This window comes from Centruroides sculpturatus, unplaced genomic scaffold, assembly GCF_000671375.1.
Source record: "Centruroides sculpturatus isolate CEXI.00-Female unplaced genomic scaffold, Cexi_2.0 scaffold2841, whole genome shotgun sequence".
In the NCBI taxonomy this organism is placed as follows: domain Eukaryota; kingdom Metazoa; phylum Arthropoda; class Arachnida; order Scorpiones; family Buthidae; genus Centruroides; species Centruroides sculpturatus.
Window position 1 is genome coordinate 199 of NW_019386926.1, and position 10,586 is coordinate 10,784.

The 10,586-nt window shown below is 30.9% G+C and overlaps 2 protein-coding genes across 2 annotated transcripts in view; one reads left to right on the forward strand and one right to left on the reverse strand.

The window, feature by feature from the left end:
* The first annotated feature begins 1,144 nt into the window (after positions 1-1,144).
* On the forward strand, positions 1,145-3,893 carry LOC111615935 (insulin-induced gene 2 protein-like). Its single transcript, XM_023357371.1, has 6 exons — positions 1,145-1,385; positions 2,723-2,913; positions 3,014-3,138; positions 3,277-3,443; positions 3,519-3,618; positions 3,690-3,893. Exons 2-6 carry the CDS (start codon positions 2,733-2,735, stop codon positions 3,726-3,728), a joined length of 612 nt encoding a protein of 203 aa, XP_023213139.1. The 5' UTR covers positions 1,145-1,385; positions 2,723-2,732; the 3' UTR covers positions 3,729-3,893.
* An 88-nt stretch (positions 3,894-3,981) lies between these two features.
* Positions 3,982-10,586, reverse strand: part of LOC111615934 — a gene marked incomplete at its 5' end in the record, with an annotated part of 9,775 nt that continues 3,170 nt past the window's right edge. The window contains 3 exons of the mRNA XM_023357370.1: positions 3,982-4,981; positions 5,049-5,363; positions 5,436-5,472. Coding sequence (XP_023213138.1) covers positions 4,799-4,981; positions 5,049-5,363; positions 5,436-5,472 — 535 coding nt within the window. The remainder of the gene's footprint in view (positions 4,982-5,048; positions 5,364-5,435; positions 5,473-10,586) is intronic.

Consider the following 10,586-nt stretch of genomic DNA (forward strand, 5'->3'; position numbering starts at 1 on the left):
GCTAGTTATCATTTATTGGCGTTTACTTTAGAAAAAAGTTTGGGCATTTCTAAATAAAAAAAAATTCGCCCATTATTGGATATTATTAATTTAAATGAAAACGATACGAACGTAACAAAAATTTCATCGGCGATTGGTTCGTTCGAATTTAAATTTTTAAAATCTGAGTAGGGATTGGTTAATTTTCGTTTTGCTTTCATTTTTGTAAAAATATATTTGTTTTGTGACAGCAATTTAAATTTTTTGAGATTTAAAGTATTGAATTTTTTTAAACAATTAATAAAAATGAAATATAAAGTGGGAAAATCCATCTTTTATTGAATTATTTCAATCGATTTTACTTGTGACGTCACTGACCTAATTCGGGACGATACAAATGTACGATATTTAACCGAAAAAAATCGGTGTGATATTTTAAACGTAATTTACTGGAAAAAATTACGTATTAATTCCAAATATGCGATGCTGTACATGTTTCGTGTACAGAAATTCGGTTCTGAATGCTGCATTCAAAACTACAAAGCAAACATGTATGGAGTTTATACACATATTTCACCTTCACAAACTTTACGTATTAATCACGTGCGCGTAAAAATATGTACCGTACGTGACGTCAGTAGCGTAACTGAGATTTTGCTCTATGATGATAATGTGCAAAATACGGTACAGTATAATTAATCATTGTACAGTACCATAAAGCCTCTGGGAATCCAACAGCCTCATACAGTGGCACTGTATGACATCATAGCGTAGGCAATAATATCATCCTGTTAATTAAATATTACTTATACTTCAAATAATGAATAAATTCACTACACGCGTGTATTTAAGTGTGAGAATTTAAGACAGACAAACGGACGTACTGTACAACTTCATATATAAAAATCTTCGGCATTTATGCACGTTTTTTATATTAACAAAGGATAAAAACACCGAAACACGTGTTTTTCACGTGTTGAATCACAAAACTTGCGAAAGATCGGTACTAAAAATAGTCATTTTATTAAATAATTAGCAATAATCAAAATTTATGATTAAAAACCGATTAAAAGTAAGAATTTTTAGTGTAAATTCCTATTTATAAACAAAAAAAAAAAAAAGAAAAACCTTTGTACGAAACTCAACTAACGACCTTGACCACATCATCCGATCAGGTGATAACATCACATCTCTTCTACGTCACACGGCGCTTCCTGTCCTGATTAGCAGATCCGTCTGGTCTGAGATGATACGAATCGTTATTGGACAATTTCAAATCATCCGTTTGACGTGACAGTGTAGGTCGTATTGTGACATCACGGATTGCAAATGGCGGCCGCATTTAAAGGGTTGTTAACCGTATTCGATTTGTTAGAGTATTATAACAAAGCCGAAAGGTAGTATAGGTAAGTATTGTGCGCCGTTGATAATTGTTTATCGTATTTAATCATTAATTAATGTTAATAATTACAAAAGAAAGGTTAAAAGTATTTTTTTTAAGTTGACACTTGAAAGTTGTATTATTTTGATAGAAGTAATTATGCCAATGTGTTAATCACTGTTTACTGTATATATTATTATTTTGAAGCTTATTTATTACATATGTTGTATACAATAATGAAGTATGACATTTTCAGTTGTTGTGTTCTGACATTTTTACTGGTGACAAGCTTAATTATTTATAAAACATATGTTTTATACAATATATTATGCATATGACTAAGATGAGCTTATTAAAAAGTAAACAAATTATTATATATATAATAAATACAAGGGTATATATTGTATAATTTTCATGTTTTCAATCATTAATCTACAAAAATGCTGTCAGACTAATGAAATAATTGAAAATATGTTTCAGTTGAAAGTATAATAACATAGACCAGTGTTTCCCAACCTTTTTTGTGCTATGCCCGACCTAAGCCTTTCTAAAATTCTTATGCCCCCCTAACATACAGCAGCTATACTGTTAACTTAAACTTTGGACGAGTCCACTTTTGAATTGCCCCACGTTGGGAAACACTGACGTAGACTGATTTGGGCAGTAATTATCTATCAGTAGCATAACCTAAGAGACCCTGGCATACCTTTTCTTTTATAATTAAAGAAAAAAAATCTATTAAGTACAGGAAGATTTGAATGTGACGAATTCACTATACATGCGTATATACAAAATCGCTGATGCGGAGGCAAATGTAGATTTACCCGTTCTAATTTTGGCTCCTTAATATCCATTCTAGTTTAAAATATTGATATGGTAGTGTAGTTATTTTATTACAATGGAAAGCTCTTTAGTTTTCAAAATTTTCTGTTTAATAACCTGCCGACAAGTTTAATTCTCGTAATTTATAATCCCGCAAAAAGGAGTTGCCTATTTTCTACTTTGACCCATTTTATAACCAGATCAGATCAAGGATTATTGATAGATTTTATACCTCTGTTTTATTTATATTATTGTTGTTACTTGTATAGCCTAGAACATGCATAATCTCCTGAAGTTGTTTTCAATTTTTAATTAAACTTGTATACTAGCTATAAAATGAAAACAAAACAGCTTGCATTGCGTTTGTTTAGATTTGTGTATAGATTATCATTTGTAGGTCAGAAACCGGGTGGTTAAGTACAAACTACAAAGTTCGAAATGTAACAGATAAGGAGGATAAGATATCTGTTCATAAATATCCATTAGCCTTCTGGTGTAAATTTTTCAATTTTGTAATGATTACAAAATTTTTGTTTTTAGAATAATAAACATGAAGTGTAAAAATAGTTTGGTGTTGAGAGCAATCTGTCTTTTCACCACGGGTGCATTTCTCTCTTTGGTTTTGAATATGCTTCAGATTCAGCATCATCTTCCATCCTTCAAACACAAACTGGTATTAAAACTCCTCTATTCATCCTGGTGGGTTCCCACGATTTGTGGAATTGGATCGGGTAAGAATGTTATAATATTCCCGTGCTATACTTTTGGGACTTTAACATATGCTAAACAAAAATTCTAGGCATCTACAATAAGTATTTTTATTTCTTTCAGCAATTGTAGGATTGTTGTATCCGTGCTTTGACAGTAAACTTGGTGAACAACTTTTGGAATCGCCAGAATGGTCAAAAGTGATGAGATGCATCACGCTATTTGTTGGCATTAATCATGCTACCACAGTATCCTTTTACTAAATATATAAACATTTTACATTATTTGTATTATTATTATTAATTAATTTAATTAATTATTTAATAATTAATTAATCTGGGCATTAAGGGGTTAATATTGTATATTTATCCTTAATGTAAACTTAGAAAATAAACTTTTCTAGCAATTTAGAACTGTCAATATCTTTGGCAGTTTTGTCAATAGGTCTGTGGTGGGTGTTCGATCGCACCCGCAGTGGTTTTGGAATGGGAATTGGCATTGCCATTCTGGCGACACTGATGATTCAGATGTTAGTACAGCATGAATTCTGCAAGTAAGTTTGCCAAAGTCTAAAATTAATTATAGAATTAATGATAAATCAATTTATACTAATCATATCTTTTGACAGATTTACAGAGAGAGAATTTTTATACATCAGATCGTGGCTTCCTTCCATTGTCTTTTCTGGAGGTGTTACAATAGGAAACATTGGACGAAAATTAGCATTAGTAAGTTAAATTGTTCTATATTTTTCTTATAATCGAATCCAAGGTTTAATTCCATGTGTCAATAAATACAGATCGAGGAAGAGAATGGATCTAAAAAACATCAGGAGTAAATGAAGCATTGAGTGAAGAAGATTTTATTAGAATTTGTAGTCAGGGACTGTTTTTTTGTATTATTTATTACTTTTATAAATATAAACTGGCTTGTACATACGTTTAAACACAAATGTGCTTTTGCACAATGTATATAAATTCGGAAAAATAAATAATTTATTGGAGCTGGTCTCCTTACTACTTTAAAACTGAATTGATTATATATGAACTCATTTTCAATCAGATTAAAGCATACAAAAATTACATCTTACATTCGAGAAGAGAGTAAAGTTCTTTAATTATAGGAAATTCTTGATTTACATTATTTTTAAGACAACATTATATAATCTAGTGATTTAATAATTATCTGAATGACACAACAACAACCTGAGATAATCTAAAAATGGATGGATTTGATCGTAAAATGTTATGCCGTTACACAATAATACTAAGTCTTATCAAAAAGGGAAAAGAGTACACATACAACACTAAAATTATATAAACGTATACAAATTGGCTCTCATGAAAAAGAATTAAGAGTTAATATCGATTCGACGTAATTTCCTAAGCTAAAGACTATAAAAATGGCACCGAAATTATTGCAGCAACCCTATCGATCGGCCTCTCGCTCGGGATAAGTGCGATGTTAGGGATGAGTGGCAGAACTTTCTGTAATCTATCACTTGCAGATAGAATTGAGAAAGTCGTATTTTCGTGCCTAAATGAATGGCGTAGCTTGACCAATCATGATGGTCTGTTTTAAAACCTTCTATTGAAAATCCAATAAAAATTTTAATGTCAAATAGTATAACGATATCTAAAACGTGATCAAAATTTATGTATAAAAATATTTTGAAAGATTGGACGGAAACTGATCTTAAATGGAATGTCTTGACACATTAGTCCGTTAACTGATAGATTTAACTGTGCACACTCGACGCCCAACACTTAAAACTGTTGGAAGGGAGTGCCATGGTCACACAACGACAAACTTAAAATAGTGTCCTGAGTTTTAAAAAGATTAAAATAGTTCAAATCCATCTCAACTGTCGTAATGCTACCTTAGAGGCCTAATTAAATATGCAAAATATTATAGTTCCGTAGTCATGACGGTACGTCTTATGATGTGATTCGAAGCCGGGGCATCAATATCTGGAACATGCCATGGCGACAGCTGGTTCGAAGGTGGTATTATGGAATGGACAGATATTTGGCGGGCGCTGGCCGAGGACATTGACCGAGTTATCGGATGTGCACCCGCAAATGAAGTTTCCTGTCAAGATAATAAACGTATGTCAAACAACAAAATGTGTAACATAAGATGAAAGAACTTTACTCACCGTACAGATGTGTGTTTCTGAATCTGATATTTCATCGTCATCATCGACAGATTTATCGGAGAGTGCCTCATTTATCACTTCTTTAGTATCTGAATTTGTAGTTTTGCTAGACGATCCATTAACCATAATGACTTTCGTAGGCTTAAGACTAGATATTTTGGCCATGTCGAATTTGCTCGTATTTAGCGGAGATGGCGAAGTCGGAGGCGGCGATCTCTTTGCCAAAAGGGGCTGCGTATCTTCATTTTCAAATTCTTCTTTATTCTCACCACTGTCGTTTAACACCGTTTGAATTTTAGGGGTTTTCTCATTTATCTGTTTAATCAAAGTTTCCATGAAGGTACTATTTTGAAGGTTAATACATAAAGTTTTTTAGAAAATACTTACAATAGGTATTGTATCCAAAATACACTTAGTATCTTTGCTGAAAATAGAAGAGAGAAAACCTTAACTTAAATTATAATGAATTACCAGACATATTCACGACCAAGGATCAAGAATTAGAAGTTAATCAATTATTGTTCTCTTTGCTATTAGTACTTAAACATTTAATGGTTAACCTCTAATGTTTGATCCTTCTTTGTGAATATGGCCATATGTAATACAATATAAAGCACATATCTCAAAAAATAAAAATAATAAATAAAATAAAACATTTCATAAAATTTAAACAATAGGATTGGTAATATTTTTAAAAATTTGTAAATTCTAAAAATAAATAAGATTATCTCCAGACTAAAACAAGTAAAATTACTTTCTTATCTGACTTCAAGAGATTCAGTTAAGCAAACAAACAACGAAGAAATACTAAACTTATTGGTAATTAAAGTTTAGTATTTTTTCATTATTTGTTTGTCTGCTTAACTGAATCTCTCAAAGTCGGATAAGAAAGTAATTTTACTTGTTTTAGTCTGGAGATAATCTTATTATTTTTAGAATTTACAAATTTTTAAAAATAAAACAAAGCAATGATCTTACTTCTCTAAGACCACAAAACATTTTTTATGGAATAATTGAATAAAAATTTTTAGAGGGTGGTCCATCTGAATATATCAGGCCTTGTCCCTTATACCACACAGCTGCCCATTGTGGGCCAGGCTAAACCCATAATGACCTTGCCAAAAAGAATCCCTCAGTGCCCACAGAGTAGAGTTAGAAAAGAAAAAAAGCCTGTCACAAACATATTTCAGTGAAAAGAAGTTGATTATTCACCTACAAAACTGCTGATGACAAAGATGCAATGATTATTTTCTGCTGAGAAAACAAACTGCATATTTGATAATTTCTAATTTTAAACTTGAACTTAGTTTAAAATTATTTAGAATATAACAAGCATTTCTAAATATAAAATAAATATTCATCACGATCAAAAGAGATTCTTTTTTTTAAATTAGTGTCGAGGCAGCGAATTTGGAGTAGCAGACTGTGCATTTACCACATTCATCACTCCAAGAGCCTTAGATTGAAGTCTAGATTCTCAGATTTTCATGGAAGATTTGATCCAGACATGTTAGGTTCCATCACACCACACATAATCACTCCATTGAGAATCTAGTCAAAATTGCGACAGACAAGAAAGAAGACATTTCCGGTGCCTGCAGGGCAAGAAGGAAAAATTGGCATAGACAATTGACAAACTTTTTAGATATCATCAATGAAATACCATGACATCTCTTATCGGGTGTGGCTAATCTCCAATATTTAGTTCTTGCATATTCTGCCATTTTATGGTTTGGTTCTAGTTATATTGATATGTTATCATTTACTTTATTCTCAGATGAATGGAAAAAAACAGGATCTTAACAATTAATGAGAAAAATACAATCTCCACAACGTTTAAAAATATTTGTCAAACTTTCTAATTGCATCCATTTTCACTGCTAATATTATCCTTTATCGATTCTTTGTTGCACTTTCATCCTTATTAGCCACAAATTCCCTCTTTTGATTACTCATTTTTGTAAAATATGACTACAAGTGGAAAACAAATTGTTAAGGATTTTTACAAGAAGTGAGAAAGAAGACTGCTGAACTGTTTTCTAGTAAGACATTTAACATCTAATAGCCATTTGTTTACAATGTGAAACTCCAATTACTTGGCTCATTATTTATTAGTCATTTAAACACTTATTGGCAATAACTGCGGTGCAAGATAAAAAAACATGGATTCAAAAATGCATGAAATAATGTCATACAACAAATTCTAGTGGCTTTCACTCAGATAAATTTAAAATTTCAACACAAGGTTTGATGTCTGTGCATAAACTGAACAACAGACATGCAGCAACTTTGAAAGAAGAGATGCAAATGGACACCAATCATGATGCACATCTATTATTTAGTCGTTTGTGGACTAAAGCATTAGCAGCAAAGTCTGTACATTATGCAATTATTTACAGTTACTACAGTAACTAAATTTCACATATATTGAACTGCATAAAGCAAGAACAGCCCGTACTGTTTTTTTTTTTTAACCACGCTACATTTAAATCTCACACATCTTGTTTTTATGTAAACAACTTCTCTACTTCCTCTCTCAACAGAGCTTCCAGACGAAGGAATTTCTCAAGAAGAGAATCCACATTAAATTTTAAACCTTTGTGGTTAAATATAATTTTTTACACAATATAACATAAAATGCATTTATGTTATGAGCAATATTTAGAATGTTTTAAAAATATATCATTAATTCTTTTCATTAATTGAATTTCTCATATCTTTTTGTATTTTTATTCTAACTCTTTCTGCCCTGTGGGCAGTTAGAATAAAAATACAAAAAGAGCATCTCTTTTCAGCAAGCCCATTATGGGTTAAGCCAGACCCACAATAAGGCAGTTGGGTGGCAAAGGAGGGGCTCAGTTATCTGAAAAGACCACCTGCCAAAAATCCTCCGGGTATTTTGACCTGTCCAAATTTGATCACAGGTCCCCCACGGTGGTAGGCTGCCATCTCAGCCACCAGACCTTGCAGTCATCTCAATCTTTTTGCATCTGTTAAAGTAAAGACAGAATGGATCATAACATACTCAAGCATCATCATTTGTGCATAATGAAACTAATAAGCCAGGATGACTCCTTTATTGGAAACTAACTCTGTTATATTTCTTCACATGACTGAAACACAAGGTCAAATTTTAAACAGATCATTCAACTTAGCATATTTTTTGCTAATATATTGCATATTTTATTTTTATTTTGCAATTATTCCCTTCAGCAATACATTAATCTAACAGATTCCAATTTAAAAGCAGCTCGACTATACCAGCCAAGTGAAATTTGACAATGCACTGACTTGATATAATTTACATCCTATATTTAGATATACATCAATTAATTAAGGTATTTAGTTTTTGTTTTATTATATGGCATTATTTAACACACGATACATTTAATTAATTGGATATTTTCAGGCTACAATAATAATGATTCAACTAACAAATGTAGTCTAATTTGTATATCTAAGTCAAATTTGTTAATAATCAAACAATAATGCTTGATCCATTATCAGGCTATAACATGGCTAATTAAATATACAAGTATTACGTAATTTGGACTTAAGGAATACTGTAAATTAATTAATATAAATTTAATATAAGACAGTGACTTAATTGCCTACCTTTACTCAAAATTACATAACATCTGATTATGTAATTTGGTTACATGTTATCATCTAATTATGACTATATAATTTGAGTTTGGTTTACTATATGATTTTATATATATATCAAATTTGTTAATTTAATCAATCAATATCATAATAGCCTAGAATCCAGTCAATTTACATTGATTAAAATTTGAGATTTGATTTAACATAATTATATGTTAGAATTGCATATTTAAAGTTATACTGAAATTTTTATGTCATGTTATAATATTATGTAATAAAAATTATATATATATTTAGTGGTATCTTATACTTCAAATGTTATAGAGTGCAAATATTAAATTCAAGAAAAATTTGACCAGAGTTCAAACAGTGTTTCTACATTCAAACTGCACATACAGTGAAAAAACACGCTTGCTGAATAAATACCATCTGTTTTGCACCCAAGGTGTCTCTTGCTCTTGATATGAAAGCATCTTTAGTGTTACACGCATGTGTTTTCAGTGTGTATAATTATACATATGACTCATACCTTGTATATTAACTCTATTAACTAGGGTATCTAAGAAGTGTGTGAAAGCAACAAAGCCTAAGAAAAAGATTGTAGTATTGACAATTGAGGTGAAAAAAAATTTATCACACAGCACAAAAGCAGTACATGTGTGACAGATCTCACCCAATTAAGATGACATCATGCACAGTTCTTAAGAACAAGCAAACAATAAAAGCAGCAAATATGGCTAAAGATTGATAATGTTGACCTCCAGGAGATGCATATTATTGACAAGTTGAACTGTCACTAACATTTATGGATAATGAGAAGCACTTAGCTGGTTATATTATCTCCAAGAGGATTATTTGTAAGCCAAGCAGTGCATAGTAACCTTAAGATATGCAACATCACCACTCCTCATTAAGGTATAGGAAATACAGTTTTCATTTTATTATACAGTATTTACTTTATTGTTTCCATGTTATCTATCAATCAATCAGGGCATTTAATAGTGTTATTTTTACCTTAAATTTTGTACATTTGCTGTTTAAGTTTATTGAAATAGATATTGTTTAGGTACTGGAAATGGATTAATTCACTTTCCATTATTTCTAACATGGAAAAATGATTTACACCACCTCAGATAAAGCAGACAGCTGTGGCCATTTCAGATTAAAAAAAAAAAAAAACTATTCAATACACTCCCTTTTTCACTTACTGTGTGTGTTGGTGCTGCACACTACATCTTTAGTAAACCTTATAAAGGCTTACTAAAAGATGTAGTGAGCAGTACCAACAATAGCCAGATAGACAGGCAGTGTGCAGTTGCAAAAGGGTGAGAAACTTATGCCTGCATTCCACGGTCACCAACTCCTAAACAGTACAGTCAGGATTAAAAGTACTACAGTATTTACAGCTACTGGTGTAATTACTAATATAAAAGTAGTGTATTATACTTACTGGCTGGTCTTGGATAATGTGAAACCTCAGTTAATCAGGGCTTGGATTATTGAAATGTGTACATACACACACTCAATTTAACAGTATAATTGAAACTTTTTATATTGTTTACATCAGTAATAAAATTGGTTTATATAAATATCAACTATCTGAAACCCAACGTATTGATATTAAGCCAAAATTATAGCATATCAATAGTCCAATTAATTATGAAAATCATTTGGCTTAGAAATTGGTATAACTTTCTATTGAAATATCAATATTTAAGTAATAAATAATCATTTCTTTTAGTCAAAGTTTAGTTACCTCAAGTAAAAGTTTTGAATATCATCATCTTTAAAACAAAGTAGATTTCATTTGTTTATATCTGGTTAAAAATTCAATATTTATTATTTAATAATTATCTCAAATAACCAGTTGGTAGGGATATGAGGCTCATATCCCTACCAACTGGTTATTTGAGATAATTATTAAATTAATTT

What these genes read in the sequence shown, in the direction of transcription:
- LOC111615935 (XM_023357371.1), top strand. Translation starts at nt 2,733, where the DNA reads ATGAAGTGTAAAAATAGTTTGGTGTTGAGAGCAATCTGTCTTTTCACC. An exon ending in GATTTGTGGAATTGGATCGG is followed by an intron (nt 2,914 to 3,013) that starts GTAAGAATGTTA and finishes TATTTCTTTCAG; the next exon opens with CAATTGTAGGATTGTTGTAT. An exon ending in GTACAGCATGAATTCTGCAA is followed by an intron (nt 3,444 to 3,518) that starts GTAAGTTTGCCA and finishes ATCTTTTGACAG; the next exon opens with ATTTACAGAGAGAGAATTTT.